The sequence below is a fragment of the Aulostomus chinensis genome, chromosome 4 (genome assembly GCF_037954235.1).
Source record: "Aulostomus chinensis isolate RoL2024-O1b breed Wild chromosome 4, RoL_Achi_v1.0, whole genome shotgun sequence".
NCBI classification, from domain to species: Eukaryota; Metazoa; Chordata; class Actinopteri; order Syngnathiformes; family Aulostomidae; genus Aulostomus; species Aulostomus chinensis.
This window is the reverse complement of record NC_141323.1, coordinates 26,644,420-26,666,313: the sequence shown is the minus strand read 5'-3', so window position 1 is coordinate 26,666,313 and position 21,894 is coordinate 26,644,420. Positions and strand designations below refer to the sequence as shown.

General features: G+C 43.2%; 1 protein-coding gene and 1 non-coding gene across 2 annotated transcripts in view; both read left to right on the top strand.

Moving 5' to 3' along the window:
• Positions 1 to 21,894, top strand: part of LOC147264631 (uncharacterized) — a 163,678-nt gene continuing 141,784 nt past the window's right edge. Inside the window, exon 1 of the mRNA XM_086202347.1 lies at positions 1 to 298. Within this exon, the coding sequence (XP_086058473.1) occupies positions 1 to 298 (298 nt within the window). The remainder of the gene's footprint in view (positions 299 to 21,894) is intronic.
• Positions 8,174 to 8,246, top strand: trnar-acg (transfer RNA arginine (anticodon ACG)). Its single transcript has one exon. It is a non-coding gene; the product is annotated as a tRNA-Arg (tRNA).

Sequence of the window (21,894 nt, the reverse complement as noted above, 5' to 3'; positions counted from 1 at the left end):
ATGAGAACACACACTGGGGAGAAACCATTCCCCTGCTCCATTTGTGGCAAAACATTCTCAGTTAAGGGACATCTGAAAACACACATGAGCATGCACACTGGGGAGAAACCAGTCACCTGCCCTGTTTATGGCAAAAGATTCTCACAAAAGGGACAAATAACAAGGCACATGAGAACGCACACTGTGGAGAAACCATTAACCTGCTCAGTTTGTGGCAAAAGATGGTCAGAAAAGGGAAATCTAGAAAAGCACATGAGAACGCACACCGGAGAGAAACCATTTCCCTGCTCAGTTTGTGGTAAAAGATTCTCAGTAAAGGGAAACTGGAAAAGACACATAAGAACACACACTGGGGAGAAAACATTTGTCAAAATGTGGCACTGAAGCTGTGACAAAAGAGTGGGAGACGCAGGTTGAAAGCCAATTAATGAATGTATTTAACTAAAAAAAAAAACACAACGATGAACCAAAAATGGGCCCAGGTGCTTCCAACTAGGAGGAATGAACAGCTCCCCACCCTCCAGATACCTGCTACAACACCATAAACATCATGAAAGACATGAGGTTCCACGTGACTTCAGTTCAACCTGTGTTGGGAGCTAACTTGCTGTATGGGCTGAAACCAGGTTACTTTTGGATGCTGCAAAAATACATCCCTGCAATCATTCAAATAATTATCATACAAGAACATACATCAGGTTTGTTTTTTCAAAAGCAGGCAGAAAGATTTTAAACACAACTCTGGATTTTACTGGAGGCCAGTGCAGCGAAGCTAAGACTTGGGTGGTGTGGTCTCTCCTCCTAGTTTCTGTCAATACACGTGCAGGTGCATTCTGGACCAGCTGCAGTCTTCAACCACTTGTTGGTGCAGCCTGATAATAAAGAGTTACAATAGTCCAGCCTAGAAGTAACAAATGCATGGACTATTTTTTGAGCAACATCTTGAGACAGAATGTTTCTAATTTCAGATATTTTGTTGATTTAAAAAGGCGGTCCTTGAAATTTGTTTCATGTGGGAACTGAAGGACAAATCCTGACCAAATAGAACTCCCTAGGTTCTTCACTGTGCTGCTGGAGGCCATAGTGATGCCATCCAGAGCAGTGATATCACTCAGTCATGTGCCTTGAAGGGTTTGGGGCCAAGCACAGGAACTTCTGTCTTATCAGAGTTGAACTGTAAAAAGCTATAAGTCATCCGGGCCTTTATGTCTGGAATGCATGCTTGCAGTTTAGATAAATGTTGGCCTTCATCCGGCTTTGTTGATGAATGAATTGAATATCATCTGAGTAACAATGGAAATTTACGGAGTGTTTTTGAATAAAATGACCAAAAGGAAGCGTTGAAGTGTTCAAGTCCCTGTAGCAGGATTTGATGGTCAATTGTGTCAAAGGCAGCACTGAGGTCTCACAGGATGAGTACAGACTGAAAGCCATGATCTGATGAAATTCAAGGTGTCAGTAATTTCTACCAGTGCTGTCTCTGTGCTGGGCTCTAAAACCAGACTGAAACCCTCAAGTAAACTCTTGTTATGGAGGAAGTCACACAGCTGATGAGCAACTGCTTCCTCCAGGATTTTAGAGAGAAAGGAGAGGTTAGATATCAGTCTGTAATTGGCTACAACCTCAGGGTCTAGAGGAGGCTTCTTCAGCAGCGCTTTAATGACAGCTACCTTCAAGGACTGTGGTTCATATCCTGTTCCTAAAGACAGATTCATCAGATTTAATAAAGAGGTGCTCACTGAGGGAAAGACTTCCTTAAGCAGCCTAGTAGGAAACAATCGAAGAGACAGGATGAAGGTTTTGATGAAGTAATCACTGACTTAAGTTCTGAACTGTTAATTTGATAAAAGTGGTCTCAATAAATATCTGGTTTAACAGCAGTTTCTATGTTTACTGAGTTTACAGGTCAATCAGAATCTATTGAGGGCAGCAGCTGATTAGTTTTATACTAATAGTTCACATTTTGTCATCAAAGAAACTGCTAAAGTCGTCTCTACTGAGAGCTGAAGGAATCCAGGGTCTACAGAGTCAGGACTCTGTCAGTTTAGCTCAGTACTGAAAAGAAACCTGGACTGTTTTTATTTTCCTCTGTTAGTGATGAATAATAGGCAGCTCTGTCTTCACTGAGGGCCTTCTTGTACATTTGAAGACGATTCTGCCTCTTGCTTTAGTTGCCTGGTGTTGGAGTGACACCACACAGCTGTTCTCTGGTGTTTAATTATCTTCTTTTAAAGAAGCAATGGAGTCTGGAGTTGCTGGGAGTGAACCTGCAGTTTTACCTACGATGAGGTCAACCTCCAAATGACTCCACTCAGAATCAGGGATCTCTGTAGTAATGAGACATGGCATTGAGTTTAATACTGATGGAATTACTTCCTTAAGACGTGGTCAGACCCACCCTGAGAGTTTGGTGAGAACCCTTGAAGCCTGGGACTTCAGGTCAAACGCTGAGACCATGGCGTGATGGAGAGTTTGATGATTCATCACAACAATCAATCTGATAACTCCTCCCTGCCTGGTCGATCTGAGTCAAACTTCACGTGTTTGATCAACTTCCTGTCCTGGTGACATCACTACTACAGGTGAAGAGTTAGCAACTGCTCTGTTTGATGAAGCTGCGTTCAGGGAATGAGGAAGTTTCCCTTTGTGTCACTGCTTCTCTACTTTGATCCTCTGATCAGTTCACCAAGAAGAGTCTGGAGTCAGGGGCTTGATGAGTAGAGCTGTTCTACCAGGAGGAGGCTGCTCTGATGGAGTCCTGCCATTGAAACAAGACCTTCATACATTTATGGATCCATCACAAATATGAGTCTTCCCAGTCTTTCAGGTGGTAGAATTCAGTCAGCACCAATAACAGGAGAGTCAGAGTTTAGACATCAAAGACAGACATTAAAGTCTCTCTAATAAAACAAAAATACAGAGCAATATATTAAATGTTGAATAACCATAAATGGAAACCCAGTTTTATATTGGGGTGGCACGGTAGTGCAGTGGTTAACACTGTCACCTCACAGCAAGAAGGCTCCACCCCCTCACCCCCCCCCCACCCCATGTCCCTTAACAGGAGGCAGTAGAAAATGGATGTATGCAGTTTTGCTCCTTGTCGTGTTCGTTGGTCTGCTGCTGATTTTCTTTCCGACCAAAGCTCTGTGCTCTCTGCTGAATAATCCAACATGTTATTAGTTTTCAAATGGAATTAAGAAACTTCAAACTGCTCTGAACGCACCAAAATGAAGACGTAGTTCAAGCAGCATTGCACACAGGAGGTTAGTGGGACTGGAAATGTTCACCTGGGGAGTCTGGACACATTTGAACCACCACGTTTGGGCCTGGGAGGCCAATTTAGATTCAAAACTACCTGAAGCTCAAGTACACAGGCTCACATATTGAAGTATTCTGAGTCTTCACACTTCAAGTATTTTCTACTCTTACCTGAAGCTCAAGTACACAGGCTCACATATTGAAGTATTCTCAGTCTTCACACTTCAAGTATTTTCTACTCTTACCTGAAGCTCAAGTACACAGGCTCACATATTGAAGTATTCTCAGTCTTCACACTTCAAGTATTTTCTACTCTTACCTGAAGCTCAAGTACACAGGCTCACATATTGAAGTATTCTCAGTCTTCACACTTCAAGTATTTTCTACTCTCCACACTAAGTTACCTCTCATATGAAGTTACTTGCTGAGAGTTATGCAGGACACTTTGATGGAAATATAACCTTTTTCTCTAATTAGGACAACAATGTGGGCGTGTAGTGAATCAACACCATAACAGTAATGAAAAATAAATGTAGCAACCATCTTGGAATCACCAAGTTGACAAGGCTTCCACAAGGTGAGAGCAACCCCTCGAGGAAGTAGAAGAAGCCAGACCATGAAGAAGACCTAAAAAAAGACAGCAGAGGCAGGAAGAGGAACCAGAAACACACAGACAGACACAACACTGCCACTCCTTCTGATCTGATGACATCAGTGTTGAATGTGTGGACTGATTTGGAGGCCAAGCCTCACAATAAAAGAAGCATTTTCATGGAATGTGTTCCATCCAGGGCTTCACAACAAAAGCATTTGAAATATTGAGTCATTTTAACAGATGTTTGGTTTTCATGAAAAACAGCAGACTCAGAGTCTCTGTTGCGCAACCGATCAGTGCGCTCGGCTGTTCACCGAGAGGCTGGTGGTTCGAGCCCACCCAGGGATGATGAACAGGCTCGACTGGTGCTTAGGACTCTGTTGATCAGCTGCTGAGTTGCTACTTGATGTCAACATTGGTCTGTTTCATCCTGAGTAGTTTGATCATAGCAGAGTCGTTGCATCAATGATCTGAATGTGGACGGACAGATTGACCCTCCACAGCAGACGCATGTGACAGATCTCTTGATGAGACACTCTGTGGCAAAGCCAGATTCTGCCAGTCCCACTGACATATTTCAATGACACATGTTCAGAGATGATTTTGTTTTCCTGAATACATTTATTATTTTCTGATCACCTTGTGGATTTTTCATCATTCTCCTCATTACCATACTTTAGGTTGCAGTATGTACACCTGAGTTAGTCTTGGGTTTCAGAAATCATACAGCATACAAATAATAGCAGGTTGAAACATATTTATTTAAAAGAATTTAACATGGTCACACACACACACACACACACACACACACACACACACACACACACACACAGCCTGTCTTTGGTATAAAATGGTCTGTCACGTTCTCTCATGTTGCACAACAACAAAACAAACAAAGACGGCCATGTCCAGTGTGGTCCTGGATATGACGACTGGACTGCAGGGTCCCAGTATCACTGTGACAATTCTTTTACCAGCTATGACCTTGGACAAGAACTTCTCAGGAGGAAACTTATCATGGTGGCACAGTGAAGAAAACTAGACCTGAGCTGCCTGCTGAAATCTTGCAGGTGAAGGACAGAGCTCCACCTCTTTGACAGACACCACCACTGTTGGCTCATGTTGTCAAAAAAATAAAGTGTCAGTTTTTGACACACACACATACACATGCATCTAAACACACAGAGACTTTTCCTCTGTTTTTGTTTTTTACTGGTTTTGAACCAGTAGTTGGTTTCTGTTGGTTTGGTTTGCTTGACTGGTTGTTGTTTGTTTGACCTTGCAAATCCATATTTTGGGTTCTCGCTTGTTCTGCTTTTCATTTTGTGTTTGTATTAAAGTTCTGTTGCTGAAAAAAATACTTTTTTATCTTTTTCTTGAAGTAAATATATGAGGGTCTAAACTGACCCATAACACCATGGATGTTACAATAGTTAATAATATTAAAATGAATAATAAATAAAACCAATCCATGTCAGAGATGTGTTCTAACACCCCTCAGTAATGGTCAGGAAACACAACAACCTTTTGTTTATTTCTATGATTTTCTTGAGGTTCATTTGATAATTTTTTAAACTGAAATCGAGGGTTTACTGACTAAAAAAGGTCCAGAGGCCCACAACAAAATATTCAAATCAATATTTCCATGATAAGGAAGCCTAACAAGGTAACCAAGAGATGGGAAACAACTTGGATGATAGAAAATTGTTTTTAGTTTATTTGACAGCTGATTGAAGATGTGGGTCAAAACCGACCTTTTAACATCAGAGATGGGAACAGAAAGCTAACACAAGAGGAAGGTTGAAGCTATGAAAAAGGAGTTTGATAAAAATCTTGAACTGACAGTAGAAATATCCTTTTGTATGTTTACCTTTGTTGACAGAAGTCACTTTAGCTTGGCAGTGAAAAGAATCTCTGCTAGTTTGACAAATAAGTGGCACAAACTGAGTTCAAGCTGGACTTTGGACACTGGTATCTGCAACAACTCCCATCAACTCCTAATTTGTGTGTACAAAAAAAATCATTGAGAAATCAAGGTGAGATCAAAGAAAGAATTCTAAGATCACCCAGGGATGATGAACAGGCTCTACTGGTGCTTAGGACTCTGTTGATCAGCTGCTGAGTTTCTACTTGATGTCAACATTGGTCTGTTTCATCCTGAGTAGTTTGATCATAGCAGAGTCGTTGCATCAATGATCTGAATGTGGACGGACAGATTGACCCTCCACAGCAGACGCATGTGACAGATCTCTTGATGAGACTCCTCAGTCTTCAATTTAGTCGTCGTGTGTCATGCAGTGTTGAGGAGGCCGGCTTGCTGTGGGTAAAGTGGGGCTCAGAGTTTGTGGAGTTGGCTCTGGACTGAAGGGGGTCACTGATTTGTTCTCAGATGCTACAGCTCAGGTTAGCGAGGTGGTGGAGAAATGAGTGAGAGCTCTGCCAGCTGGAGCCTCTTGGGTCCCGGGAGGCTTCACTCCTGGAGGTGGAAATGATGAGGAGTTTTAAAATCTGCTCCTCTTTCACGCTGACTTGTTTTCTTGGGTTCCCTCTTTTATTCATGTGTGATTTTAATCTCAGCTCTCTAAACCTGAATGGAGCCAGAACCCATTTTAAAAGAGTTGCTCTTTTTCAACTCCTGGAGATCTAGAGGATCCCTGCCATGTTTGTCCAGGAGACCCACAGCACAACAGTCAGTGAATGGGGATGCAGGCAGGCTTTTAATGGAGGTCATTTGAAGTCCCAAGTCCAGTTGGAGCAGAGGGTGGAGTTTGATTCTCCAGGAGTTTTTTGTTGTTGTTTTTTCACCAGTTTCTTTTGGTTTGGAGGAAATCGTTCCAGGTGTTTGAAAGAAGGTGAGAGCAACTTTGGAAAATCGAAGCGAAGTAAAATCTGGTCAACTGGACGTAAGTTTTAAACTACGGTACGTAAACTTACGTCCAGTTGACCAGGTTTTACTTCGCTTCGATCTACGATGACCTGGATGAATGAGAACCTACACAGAAAACTTTGGAAAATGTTCAACTGGTGTTTTTAAATGTCTTTGCACCAACAAATGGTGGACAGGACAGCTTTTGACACTGAATCTGCTGGTTTCCTGTTTTTAGGAGCTGATGGGAGCTGCACAGAGAAGCTCTTTTAGACAGGAACCATTCAGAGCTCCATCCTGCTTCTTCCAGCAGGATCCACAGATCCACCAACACACCAGCTGTTTGATGTGTGGAGGCTTTTTACCAGGATTCCTAGACAGCACAGCTAGACTCACTCAACAGCTAACTTGTTAGCACCGACGAGACAGGAGCGCTTCTATGGTTTTACTCAGTGGTTCAATATCTTTAAAAGATGTCCCATTCAGCCTGTGGGTTTTAGTGATCACTCTTCAGTCTCCTGTTCCGTTTTATTAAAATATTCATTGAAAAGCTCCTGAGAGAGAGAGAGAGAGAGAGAGAGAGAGAGAGAGAGAGAGAGAGGGAGAGAGAGAGGGAGGGAGAGAGGATCAAACTGATCTCAAACTTGACTTCAAAATTCTCTGATTATAATAATTTGTACTCCTTGATAGATTCATCACTACAGGGTCATAGAGGGTCCATTACTATTGCAGTATATTAAAGAATATAAGAACGAGGTTTCCATCCATGGAAATATAATATTTCATGTATTGCAGTATATTTTCAAAGATATAACACTTTAATGTGAGACTTTAATGTCTGTCTTTGGTTTCTAAACTCTGACTCTCCTGTTATTGGTGCTGACTGAATTCTACCACCTGACAGACTGGGAAGGCTCATATTTGTGATGGATCCATCAACACATGAAGATCTTGTTTCAATGTTATAACATTAAGCTCATCTTAGTAAAACAATGAAGTTACCTGAACTAAATTCTTGAAAAAAATGACTGTCACTGACTTAAATAAATCAAATCTACTTCAAAGTTCCTTCTGTTGTCTTAAGTCGGCCATTTTAAGTGTACTTGTAGTTCCAGAGCATTCCAAGTGGAGATGATATGAATCCATTTTGTTAGATGAACTCAGTTCCTCTGCTTTGATGTTGGTAGACTGAGTGGAGTTTGCCTGAACCTGCTTGAACCTGTTTGCTCCTGCTCAGTCCCTCACTCAAGCCTCACTCAGCCTCAGCAGCACCGCTCCACTGAGGACTGATTCAAGTTCCTAGCAACCAAATACAGAGGAGAGCTGAACCTTCTTGCTGTGAGGCCACAGTGCTGACCAGTGGTGACACCATTGTGTCCCCTGAAAATGCCACCACGTTGTTGGGATTTTCTGTAAAAGCAAGCACACATGAACATAGCAGCTTCTTCACAGGGCTGGTGGCGCAATGGATAACGCGTCTGACTACGGATCAGAAGATTCTAGGTTCAACTCCTGGCCAGCTCGCTTTAAACTTTATACTGAGAAGATGAAGTGAGAACCACTGCTAAAAGTCACTGAAATCCTCCAAGGTTTCCTCCTTGTCTGCTGTAAACATGAACACATGTCAGTTGTTCCTTGTGTTTTATTCCAGAGGCCTGGTAGTTAAACGCTGAATTAAATAATTTTAATTCTTAACTTGAATTTTCATGCTGTTTTGCTGGAAATGTTTGACAACTTCTTGCATGTTGGTGCCCCATCACACAAAAAAGGTGCAGTTGTACTCTTTTCACCTCTGACCCACAAACATTCCACCAGTGAACGTCCAGAAATTGAAGCATAAACAGTTCAGCAACAACAAATTCTTCAAATCATCCTCTGAACCAAGAGCCACAGGCTCCTCCCAACATATGCAACACTGCCATTGAACTCTGCTTCAGTGTAACGGTGGTCGAAGGGTCAACATTGAACCTGTTGTATGACTTGAAAATTGTATTAGAGATCTGTGAGCAGGGCTAAATATATGAAAGTGTTGTCATTAACAGGTTGTGCATTTCTGTAGGTCCAAACATATCCTGGAGTCCACCAATGCCAGTTGTGACCTTGTGGGCTCCGGCTCCAGCACTGTCAGTGAAAAATGACTGACAATCCATTGTCTCGTGGTGAGTCCTGCTGTGTTGGTAGGATGCATCAAATCACTGTGGGAACAAGAGACACAGTGACTGAACTGTAGCCCATCCATCCATCCATCCATCCATCCATCCATCCATTCATCCATTCATCCATCCATTCATTTTCTTCCACTTATCCTGTTAAGGGTTGTGGGGTGGGGGGACCTGTCTCCCCAGCTTTCAGCGTGAAGTGGGTTCACCCTGGAGGGGTCGCCAGTCCATTGCAGGGCCAACACATAAAGACAGACAACCATTCACACTCACAGTCACACCTAGAGTCAGTTTAGAGTATCAATCAGCCTCGTCCTCATTCTCATGTCTTTCCCACTGAAAAACTTTCACACCTGAAGTGTGAAGCATCGATAAAAGTTAATTTGACAGCACAACAGAAAATCCTAGTATATCACTGACATATTCTGTAAAAGAAATGATAGAAGCTGTTGAATTTTTAGAATGAGAAAAAATGTCCCCCAATGAAAGAGTGATGATTCTTTATTTTGATTTTGTTCTTCACTCCTACACAAGAGAGGGAAAGTGTCGGCTGGCTAGGAGCAACTGCCTGCTTCAGAATGGGAGGATTCTCAGGACTTTCCAGTGAGAGCTGCAAACTTCCACCAGCGCCCACTGCCAGCACGTCTTCATGATGGAGCTGAGAAGAACACAACAACACAAGAGCACTGGAGAGGAGCACAACACTTCTTTGCTTCCTTGCCACTCTCATATCTGTCTGTACCATCTGGAGCTGGGGGGAGGAGCTTCACGTTTTTTTTCTTGTTTTTTTTTCCAAAAGGGAATGACATGACTTACTCTGTATATTAGTATATGAACTACTGAGAATGTTCAGCCCCAGTTTTAAGTTAGAATTAAATGTTTAGAAAAATCTTCCCTCTTCAATCCTGTCACTCAGTGTTGTAAACTGTTTCAAACAAATTCTACTGTTCAACAGTTCAAGTGTTTCGAATGAAGCTGAATGTGCTCTCTTATACTTTCCTCAATTGTGTTTCTTTCATGTCCTCCTGAGATCAAAGACAGAATTCTAGGTACTGTCAAAGCCCTGATGACATCATCAGGAATTCTGACTTTGATCTGGAAACTCTTGCTTTAATCTGAATTTGATCTGACTGAAGTTTTAGTTTAGGTTGCATGAGACTGATGCCCCCCGACTGGTGACCTGTCCAGGGTGAACCCTGCCTCTTGCCCAATGTCACCTGGGTCGCCCCCCCCCCCCCCCCCCCCCGGTGACCCTTAAAGGATAAGAATAGAAAGTGGATGGAGGGATGGACTTAACACTAAAATCAGCTGATCTGATCCACATTCTAATTCTTCCTTTCCCTCTTTAGGAGTCAATGAGAATAGTAGTGTATATAATAATGTATATACAACCTTGGAGTATCTTTCCAAAGCTTTTAGTATTTCATCTTATTTCTACTTGTAGTTTTAGTGTCTGGATCTTTTCTTTTTATATCCTGCTGTCTGCTCTTTGCTTTTGGAGCTTCCTTCAACAACTACCAAGCCTCCTGGGTACTGTAGGAAACATGGTCAAGTTCTTCTTACTTTTGCAGTCAAGTCCTGCTCACATTGGTCTGTCTTCATTTTGACTCCTCCCACTGCCACAATGACCAGCCTTTATACACTTGGTGACTGGGGCCCTGGTTGCTGCAGGCCTCAACACCAGCCTGTGGTTGTGAGCAGGGCAGAACAGAACTGACAGTATCTCACATGCAGGACCTGGGTCAGTGCCTGGTGCCAGCTGGGGCACCGCTTTAACCTCGACGCCCTGGAAGATCTTCTCCAGGAAGTCGCCTTTTTGGTTCCATCAAGGCCTGTGAGGATGGTGAAGAGTGATCCACCACCAGGCAGCACAGTCAGCAGCAGCCATTTTGTTCCACTAGAATCAAGTATGATAGTGAAAGACTGGTGAGTACTTGCTAACTAACACTTCCTGTTTTTATTGCTATTCTTCCATGAATGTGCTCATGTTGGCTTGTCCCCAACCACAGTTTCAAAGCCATGATGTCATCTTTCATTAACAATCAGACTTATTTTTTCTCTACTTGGACAAATAAGGTTTCAACTGACACGGCTGGCCAACGTCCTGGAGTTAATTTAGCCTGTAGAACCAGGTGCTGGTTCCTTCTTTTACTAGGCAGGAACAGGCAGCAGATCCAAGATCAGTAGGCGAAGATGTCTGCTTTGACTGGTAGGAGGAAAGAGAGCAGGAGAGCTGGTCAGAGACAAAGACAGATAATGAAGAAGGACTGCTGTATTCTGCTAGCACATGCTAGTCACAGTCAGAGATAATGAGTCTCAGCAGGTAAAGATTCATCACTGATTTCAGAAGATAATTGGACGTTCACTGGAAGACTATGAATGTTTGTGGGTCAGAGGTGAAAAGAGTACAAGTGCACCTGTTGTGTGTGATGGGGCACCAACATGCAAGAAGTTTTATACATTTTGAGCGAAAAAGCGTGAATCTTCAAGTAAAGAATTAAAATTATTTAAGTAACAATGAGGTCTCTGTAATAAAACAAAAGGGACAATGACTACCTCACCATTTCCACCCCTCTTTAACAGATTCACATTTCAAAACAACCAAGTTTATTTTATTCCCTTCTTTTAGTCGAGGATGGTTTTGATCCATCAACCTCTGGGTTCTGGGCCCAGCACGCTTCCTCTGTAAATCCATATTTTGGATTCTGGCCTTTTCTGCTTTTCATTTTGCGTTTGTATTAAAGTTTTATTGCTGAAAAAAGTTTTTTTTGCCTTTTTAAACACACACACACACACTTCCAGTGACTAACCCATATTTTCATCACTTAAACCACCACTGGAGTATTGAAAGAGATTCCACATGTTGGTCAACCAGAGAAGCTTCACCTGGTGACGCTCATCCAACCATGCATGAAGGTCAAGCTGCATTATCTGCTGTGCTCATTAGCAGGGAAATTAGCTGAAATGGTCAGTATCAGTAACAGGGTGACACTTTATCACAGCAGTGGACAAACATCAGCATTCATCACACAGCAGCTCCTCTGATCAACAGAACAAGCTGAAGTATTCTGGAGAATGAGGGCATGGATCCCTCTACCTCTCACATGCTAAGCTAGCACTCTACCACTGGAGCTAATTCCCCTGCTAATGAGCACTGCAAATAATGCAGCTTGACCTTCAGATTTGAGGGAAGAAAACCTTGAAACATTCATTCATCTTCTTTCACTTATTCCTGTTCAGGGTCTCAGGGGGAGCTGGAGCCTATCCCAGTGTCTACGGGCAAGAGGCAGCGTTCACCCTGGACCAGTCACCAGTCCATCACACAGGGACAAACAACCATTCACACTCACATTCATACCTACAGTCAATTTAGAGAATCCAATCAGCCTTTTCCCCAAATTGCATGTCTTTAGACTGTGGGAGGAAGCCGGAGTACCAGAGAGAACCCACACAGGCACGGGGAGAACTTGCAGACTCTACACAAGAAGATACTGCACCCAAGCCGGTACTCGAACCCAGAACTTTCTTGGTGTGAGGCCACAGTGCTAACCACTGCACCACCCTGCAGCCCCCTTGAAACATGATGATATTATTATTTATGTCTTTAATGCACCCAAACCTTTATTTTTCAGGGGTTTTGAGTGGTTCTGGGTCATGAATCAAAATTTGAATTGGACAAAAATTTCATGCAGGGTCACTGGGGCCACGCGTTTCATGTTCTCAACAGATTGAAACTGTAGAGTGTGTGACATGTAGTGTGTTTGTCAATTTCATCAAGGACAGTAAACATGAGAAGGTCTAGATTCACCTCCATCTTTGGAGGTTGTTGAATTTCCTCCTGAGGACCGTCAGGCTGTTTCCTTACTTTGCTGTGACACAACAGCAGACAGCAACAAGGACTGCTGTAGTGCACTTGGTAAAATCACCATCTGTAGACTGGACCAATATGCTGATGTGATCCTTTGATTAGTTTCGGATCAGTCGGAGATCAAAGACTGAAGCAGGAGATCAATGCTCAGAATTCAGAGATCAAAGACTCCTGGAGCGTTGCCCTCTCTTGTCTTTGGGCCTGGATGTTAATGAATGTTTTACACATTTCTTTTTAAGAAAAAACTTGCATGACATTTCGAGGAGTTTTTCCTGCCAATACAGGACAACACCCACTCACAAACCAGTGCTGGACAAGTTCCTTCAAAGCTGTAATGCCTTATTTCTTACTTGTTACTGTCATTTTAAAATAATTGGTTCCATTACAATTGTGTCTGCCAGCGCTTGGTGACTGTACAGGAGGTCTGGGGACCGCAGGGCCACAACAAGCCCATTTCCTCAACTCTCCATTTAGTACAGAGGTCCCCAAGTACGGACCAGTGAGGATAAATGTGATCGTGGAGAAGTCTGTTTGTTCTTCAACTGGTCCAACTTGATGGTGAGATCTGTGACGCCATCTTGTGATAGTGGATTCATTCATCTGCTATTTCAACACATTCAAGTTCATTATCCCTACATGTCAAAATACATTTGGTGTGGAGTTTTACTTTCTGGCCTCAATCATAATGTGTGCATTTATTCTTCATGAACATTTCTCAGCTTTGTAAGTTTATGATATTTTGTCTTCCTCTGTTTTCTATTCCATTGTTGTTGATGATTCTATTGCAGGTTTGAGTTCCCTGTTGACTGAAGCAGAAACAGGAACAAAAAGCTGGAGGTGGTCAGAGCTCCAAGTTGGGACGCTGATATTAAAGTAGGAGATGAACACATCCAGGTTAGCCATCACTCTCAGAACCTGCTACTTTACCTCTTCAGAATGTAGCAGCATAGCATAGCTTCATCTCACCAGTTAGTGGCCCACTTTGATGTCTGGGATATGAGGTTAAAGGTTCTTTACAGCTCTGAATGAAGGGTTTATAAAGTGTTAACAATGCCATGAATAACACAAGCATTCAGTAATCCTTGATAAAAGGAGACTCACCATCAAGTTGGACCAGTTGAAGAACAAAAGGACTTCTACACTATCACATTTATCCTCACTGGTCCATACTTGGGGACCTCTGTACTCAATGGAGAGTTGAGGAAATGGGCTTGTTGTGGCCCTGCGGTCCCCAGACCTCCTGTACAGTCACCAAGTGCTGGCAGACACAATCGTAATGGAACCAATTATTTTAAAATGACAGTAACAAGTAAGAAATAAGGCATTACAGCTTTGAAGGAACTTGTCCAGCACTGGTTTGTGAGTGGGTGTTGTCCTGTATTGGCAGGAAAAACTCCTTGAAATGTTTTTTTCTTCAAAAGAAATGTGTTCTTCTCATGTTGAGCTGTGGACATCAGCTGACTGCTTTTCTTGCCACTGCCTTGCTGGCAGGAAAAGCCTGAGCAGAAATGAAGAGTGAGTTCAAGGCAGTAGATTTCACTCCATAGTTTAGGCCTTCATCCAGCAAGGAACCATAAATGATGATGTCAGCACTCCTCCAGCACTGCGATGCAGCTTAGAGAGGTCGGAGAACCACATGACTTCTCTCACTGGTTATTGATGTTTATCTGTGTCTATATATAATTTATGTCATGTATATATTTGTATATTAATGTTATTCATGTTACATAAAACATGTTAAACACGGAACGGCGTGGACACAACAAATGAGCTGGTTCAGAGACACGAGGCAAAAAAAGCTGGATGAACTTTTCTTCATTCCAAAAATGACTTCACCCTTGAACACTGACGTCAGGTCATTTTATAGGGTCCTCCATTTTTTCAATTATGTGACGTTGCATATTAGGAAATAATTAATTATAAAAAAATATATTTTGATGAAAAATATATTTGATCAGGAAAACTACATTGGGTCAAATAAATCCATCGTTAGTGATGGTGTTACTAATTTTAACTTGAGTGCTCTGGTGCTGATTGCCTCATTAAGATCTTCATGAAGAAATAAACTGAGATTTGTAAAAATGGTTTTTGTTTTTTTTGTTTTTTTTACAGAGTTGGCAGTTCGAGCATTGAATCTTTCTTTGTGTTGAGAACAAACCCTCAAAGCCTTCATGTTTCAGTTTGCTTCACAGCTAACAGACAAACACCTCTTAGCCTGGTTCTGGTAGTCCAGGTTTAAACACCAACACAAGGATTTTATGCTGATTTCTTCACATGCAGCTGAAATCTAGACTTCGAGTGTTCATGTGAGGTTACAGCTTCATGCCTATTTAGTTTTCAACAAATATTAAGTCACTTTTATGCATTGAGCTTACTAACGAACTTTAGTCTCAGTAGCTGAATCTGTTAGGGGGAAGGCAGTGTGGACCGGCAGGAGCCTCCTACAAAATGCAATGGAGAGAAGAAGAAATCCTGAGGAGTCGCTATGAGATTGAAGTGTTAAAGACGTGGCTCCTTTGGTGGTGATAGGATTTGAGCTATTGACTATTTTTAGTTTATTTCAATGTTATTGCAAACATCAGCTGCTCACTTATCAGCTAGCAAGTAAACAACAGAATTGTTCAGTGTGCTAGCTGAAGTAGACCGAGCGGTCAGTTGAGTCTTTATTTCCATGTGTGCTCATGGTAGCAGGGGTTTAGATTTCTAAATGTAACCCTTTTACCACCGGCTCCAATATTAAAACCCACCTTAGGCTTACAGGGAACACTTTAACTCATTTCAAATATCTTGTATGGTAAAAGTCACATCTCGAATAATTAATATCAATCTAGGGCAATGTATGATTCTCACTCTTAAATATTCAAATGGAGGCTATGGGGAGTACACTTTACCTTTAAACTCTGCTGTAAAGCTTCAGTAACAACACACAAATTCAATGAAACAACACAAGATTTCAGTTTAGAAAATGTATTAAAGGCTTGCAGAAAAACACATTCAAATCTTGAATAAACAAGACTATAGAAAATAATAAAGAAGAACCCCGGGGTATATTGTTTGTCTTTTTTTCAACTGTCTAATTTTATTTCGAGTGCACTCATGTTTGCTTTCGTTGGCCCGCTTTAGTTGGAGCTCATGATGGAAACCTTTACCAGATCCCCCCGTGTGTCGGTGAAGTCAACAATACCGGACCGCAGCCGATGAATCTCTCGCTCGTTATGGCAGCAACCGTCCCGCTCGCAGCAGCCCGCAGCAACAGACCTCCGTGATTCGGCAGCAGCGGCACATCCTCCGACTCCGTCGGCAGTCGTGACGCGTCCTCCATTAACGACTCTCTCCCGAGGCGACTATTCGAAACTCCTATCCCGTCCATGCAGCGGCGTCTCCATTCAGCGTGGACAGCGTTAGCCTAGCTCCCGCTAGCTTCTGTAACTGGACTTGCCTGGTGCTCAAAACACAATCGGTGGCGGAGAATCCGACTCACGCACTCCGATCACGTCGGTCAATTGCAGTTCACAGTCCGTTACCGATAAAAACTCCTCTCCGACGACACACAGTCTCCAAACTCCGATAACGTTACGCCATTCACACGACGCTCCTTCCTCGCGCTCGTTTCTCCCGGAAGTGTAAACACTAAAGGTCATGAACTCACGCACTTAACCTAACGTAATAGAATTACTTTAACATTTTTGAAAGACATTCACACCCCATGAAATTATGTTTTTTTGAAAGTTACTAATTTTAAACAAAATTTACATTTTAATATCTTCTTCATAATACTTATGTAAATTTTAGCTTAACCATGAACTGGCATTTTATTCTCTACTTATTCCTATGAAAATCATGAAATAAGTACCACTGATTTCTCAGAGTATTACATCAACCTAGGATTAAATTAAAGCTGCAGTCAGCGTTGTTTGGGCCTGAGCCTCCTCCCGCCCACCGCAGCCGAGTAGCAGGGGTCGTCCTGAATCCAGTGATGAATTTTATGAAAGCGGTGGGACTTGTAAATTTACAGCAATTGCTTGCAGTGTACTACAAGATTTCAACAGTATCACCGTTTATAAAAATACAGTACTTTGCCGTTAATTCTAATAGGAATCTGTTAAATTACACCCCATGACTGTTTAACAGAACTATGCTGTAATGCTAAAATACAGTACTTCACTGTAAATAAATCAACAGTATCATGCAGTATCTTTGCCTTATGGACGCAAGGAGAATCTCCTGATCTGCACGTGAGGCCAGAGCCTTGGTTTTCGTCATCCATCTCAATCTCAGTCATTTGGTGAGTAGCGATTGCATTTATTGTAGACACTGGCGCAAAGTCTGTAGGCCAGTGGAGGCTAAGTGAAGTTTCCAGTTTGTGTGGCGACACACACGAGTGGGGGGTGCACTTATTAAAATATAATAGTGACCAAAGCCGGACAATGCCACTTTGGGAATTTCGCCCAAGGAAATAGTTAACGTACCGACCAAAAGGCACTCACAGGTTCATTTACTAATTGGCAAGAGACGTGGTTCCATGACAAAAATATTTTATTGTAAACAGGCCAGCAGATTAAAAAGAGAACAAGAATAAATTTAAACAAGTCTGGAGCTTACCAGTGGGGGTGAGGGATCCCAAGGCAGAAGACACCCTGATCAATTGGGACATCACATTTAAAAAACACACATGATTAAAGCAAAACAGGGGTGCACAGCACACAAGAGGAAAAGCGACGCCAGGACCGTGAGCTCCCAGTACCTGAAACGAAATGACAAGAATTATAATTTAACACCAAAACTAAAAAAAAACACAAAAACCAGAACCAAACTCAAACCACAATTTAAAAATTAATTCGAGAAACAAGATTTAATTGTTAAACACAAATTAGCAAGGAAAAATAATACAACCCAAAATAACCAGAAACAAGTTCATTTCTCCATTGCTAGACCAGGGAGCTAACGGATAGCCGTCCAGCAGCTTGGTACACCCTGAAGCCCAAGCGGAGGAATGGGAAACAATGCAGATCCAAACCTTCAGAGCACCATGAAATACAGTTCAGTGGCGCCACACGGTGGACATCAGGATCTGGCAGACCCTGGTTAAACAAGGTGAATTACTGAAACAACCTCCAGTTCAACACACAGCGGATTCCAATTCGTTAACACAGAAGCAGAGCACTCCAGTGAACACAGTAAACAGTGAACAAACAAACAAGCAAAACATGTGTAGATGGCCAGTAGGTCGCAGAACAGGCTAGTAGCAGGGCGGGCTAATAGCAGAGCAGGAGCCTGTAGCAAAGCAGGGTAGTCTGTAGCAAAACAGCAGCCAGAGCAAAGCAGGGTAGTCTGTAGCCAAACAGCAGCCAGAGCAAAGCAGGGTAGTCTGTAGCCAAACAGCAGCCAGAGCAAAGCAGGGTAGTCTGTAGCCAAACAGCAGCCAGAGCAAAGCAGGGTAGTCTGTAGCCAAACAGCAGCCAGAGCAAAGCAGGGTAGTCTGTAGCCAAACAGCAGCCAGAGCAAAGCAGGGTAGTCTGTAGCCAAACAGCAGCCAGAGCAAAGCAGGGTAGTCTGTAGCCAAACAGCAGCCAGAGCAAAGCAGGGTAGTCTGTAGCCAAACAGCAGCCAGAGCAAAGCAGGGTAGTCTGTAGCCAAACAGCAGCCAGAGCAAAGCAGGGTAGTCTGTAGCCAAACAGCAGCCAGAGCAAAGCAGGGTAGTCTGTAGCCAAACAGCAGCCAGAGCAAAGCAGGGTAGTCTGTAGCCAAACAGCAGCCAGAGCAAAGCAGGGTAGTCTGTAGCCAAACAGCAGCCAGAGCAAAGCAGGGTAGTCTGTAGCCAAACAGCAGCCAGAGCAAAGCAGGGTAGTCTGTAGCCAAACAGCAGCCAGAGCAAAGCAGGGTAGTCTGTAGCCAAACAGCAGCCAGAGCAAAGCAGGGTAGTCTGTAGCCAAACAGCAGCCAGAGCAAAGCAGGGTAGTCTGTAGCCAAACAGCAGCCAGAGCAAAGCAGGGTAGTCTGTAGCCAAACAGCAGCCAGAGCAAAGCAGGGTAGTCTGTAGCCAAACAGCAGCCAGAGCAAAGCAGGGTAGTCTGTAGCCAAACAGCAGCCAGAGCAAAGCAGGGTAGTCTGTAGCCAAACAGCAGCCAGAGCAAAGCAGGGTAGTCTGTAGCCAAACAGCAGCCAGAGCAAAGCAGGGTAGTCTGTAGCCAAACAGCAGCCAGAGCAAAGCAGGGTAGTCTGTAGCCAAACAGCAGCCAGAGCAAAGCAGGGTAGTCTGTAGCCAAGCAGCCAGAGCAAAGCAGGGTAGTCTGTAGCCAAACAGCCAGAGCAAAGCAGGGTAGTCTGTAGCCAAACAGCAGCCAGAGCAAAGCAGGGTAGTCTGTAGCCAAACAGCAGCCAGAGCAAAGCAGGGTAGTCTGTAGCCAAACAGCAGCCAGAGCAAAGCAGGGTAGTCTGTAGCCAAACAGCAGCCAGAGCAAAGCAGGGTAGTCTGTAGCCAAACAGCAGCCAGAGCAAAGCAGGGTAGTCTGTAGCCAAGCAGCCAGAGCAAAGCAGGGTAGTCTGTAGCCAAACAGCCAGAGCAAAGCAGGGTGGTCTGTAGCCAAACAGCCAGAGCAAAGCAGGGTAGTCTGTAGCAAAACAGCAGCCAGAGCAAAGCAGGGTAGTCTGTAGCAAACAGCAGCCAGAGCAAAGCAGGAGCATCTAGCGAAGCAGGATAGTCTGGCAAGACAGCGCCCGGTAGCAAAGCAGCAGCTAGTTCTTCCTCAGTGTCACGGCTCACCAGCTGTGCCAATCAGGTGTAGATCGCACGCATGCAGAGCAAAGGGTTTCACAGCTAGTATGCTGTGGCAAACAGCCTCTGCACGTCAGATCGGCGGGGGGGGGGGGGGGTTTCCCCACTAGCGGCGATGAAGGGACCGTGTCCCAAAAGCCGGACGCCTACAATTAAACACGTGAATATGAAAAACGTGCATGATCAGCATGCAACACGAGCTACAGGGAGTTACTGCTACATACCAGCACAGACGGTGGCGAGAAGGCAGGCGTGAGGCGATCAGAGGCGGAAGCGATGTGACCAGGAAGTGGGAGGACCCAGAACCCCAAGAGCAAGAGACTGACCAGGTAGATGCTGCCCCTATTTATAGAGCAGCACCTCACACTGGTTGGCTAATGATGGTACAAGCCAAGTCAGGCATCACCAACCAGTCTCACTGCTCGGATGGGACCTCTCATCCTGCCACATTTGCATTGATAATTACACTCGGTGCACATCATGCTAGCCAGATTTAGCAGCTAGCCAAAATGTTGAAAATGCTTGCAAATTAATCCAAAAAACACAGAGAGTTGACATTACTTTTTACATCTCGAGCCTCCACAAATTAATGTGTGCGACATCTGTATTTTGCCTGTGAATTCATGAAGCTTTCTGATAGACTGAACCATTTTACAGTACACACAATATACGTGTCACACAACAGTTAAGTCGGTTCATATTAAGATGAGTGCACACTGACTGTGTTTACATGCAATTACGTTCCTCCATCTTGTGCTAGGCTACTGCTCTGGCATGAGTCTGTCTGATGGCATGATTACAGTGTAGTTAAGGCCATAGATCAGAAGCTGTGGTTGTATTTGTTTAAAAAAGAGTGGTTTTAGCATCGTTCAAGTGCCTGCTCATTTGTGTTGATTTTTCTTTGTCTCTGATATTGCCTACAGATGCAGGAGCCTATTTTCCAGCTGCCCTGATCCTAGTAAGTACTTGCCTGTCCATCACATTTCACAGTTAATCAGTTATTTTTTCAGACCTCAAACATTGAAATAGACAACTATGTTATCTGGTCAAAGAAGCTGTTTTTTTCTTCTTCTTCTTCTTCTCTTCTCTTTTCTCCCTCTTTTCTTGAATCTCCAACACTACATCTACATGTATATATTTGATGGCTTATAATGTCTCATTCATCTGAGTGAGTTCCAACACTCCTTTTTTAGGCGCTTCATTGGAATAAATCCTGAGAGTGTCTGCATGTTTTCCCTGTGCTGGTTCTCTCCAGGTACTCCAGCTTCCTTCCACAGTCCAAAGACATGCAAATGGAAATGCAACTCTACATTGACCGTAGGTATGGCTGTGAGTGTGAATGGTTGTCTGTCAATATTTGTTGGCTGCGGTGGACTGCGATGGACTGCTTACCTGTCCAAGGTAATGTCCCTTCTGGGATAGGCTCCAGCCCCACCCTGTGACCCTTAACAGGATAAGCGGAAAAATGGATGGATGGATGGATGGATGGATGGATGGATGGATGGATGGGTGGGTGATCACTCACAGGACTGTGACTCTCTCACTCTGACCGCTTCATGCTATGGGACTTACACTGACGTAACCTGATTAGCTCAGTCAGTCGAGCACGAGACTCTTAGTTTCAGGGTTGTTGGTTCAAGCCCCATGTTGGGTGTTGATCTTAAACACCACTGCTTGTCCTCTCAGTTTTGAAAGCTTTGTTTGTAAATTGTCAGAAAAATCAGTGAATAAACAATACAAACTTAGGCTTTGTCAGAAATTCCATGCTTCCAAACTAACCAATATGAAAAAAACAAAAGGTGAGACTTTTTCGTGCATTCGAAAAATTTGTATGCGCTTCATTGTATCCGCTTTCTATACTTCCATGCATCCCAGCTTATTTCTGTTAAGGGTTGCAGGGGGAGGCTGGAGCCTTTCCCAGTGGCTTTCAGGTGAGAGGCAGGTTTCACCCTGGACAGGTAGCCAGTCCATTGCAGACAGAATACCCACGCAGGCACGGGGAGAACATGCACACACCACACAGAAAGAACCTGTGCTCGAGCCAGAACTTGAACTTGCTTTGAGGCGACACTGTTAACCACGGTACCACCGTGCCACCCATTGACTGTAACACATTGTAAACAATATACACTCTTGTTATCATACAACATGTGGCCGTGTACAAAAATCAAATAAATTACATCGCATAAAAAGCATAAAAAGATGTGTTAAAAAGTTCAAAAATAAATAGAGTTCATGATCGTTAAAATTGGTTATAATGTGAGCAGGTTAAAAGCATAAATATAATATGTAACATTTAAAAAGTAAAACTATTTACAGTTAAAAAATAAATTCATATAAAGGTCTTTAAGTTCTCTGAGTCTGTAAAAG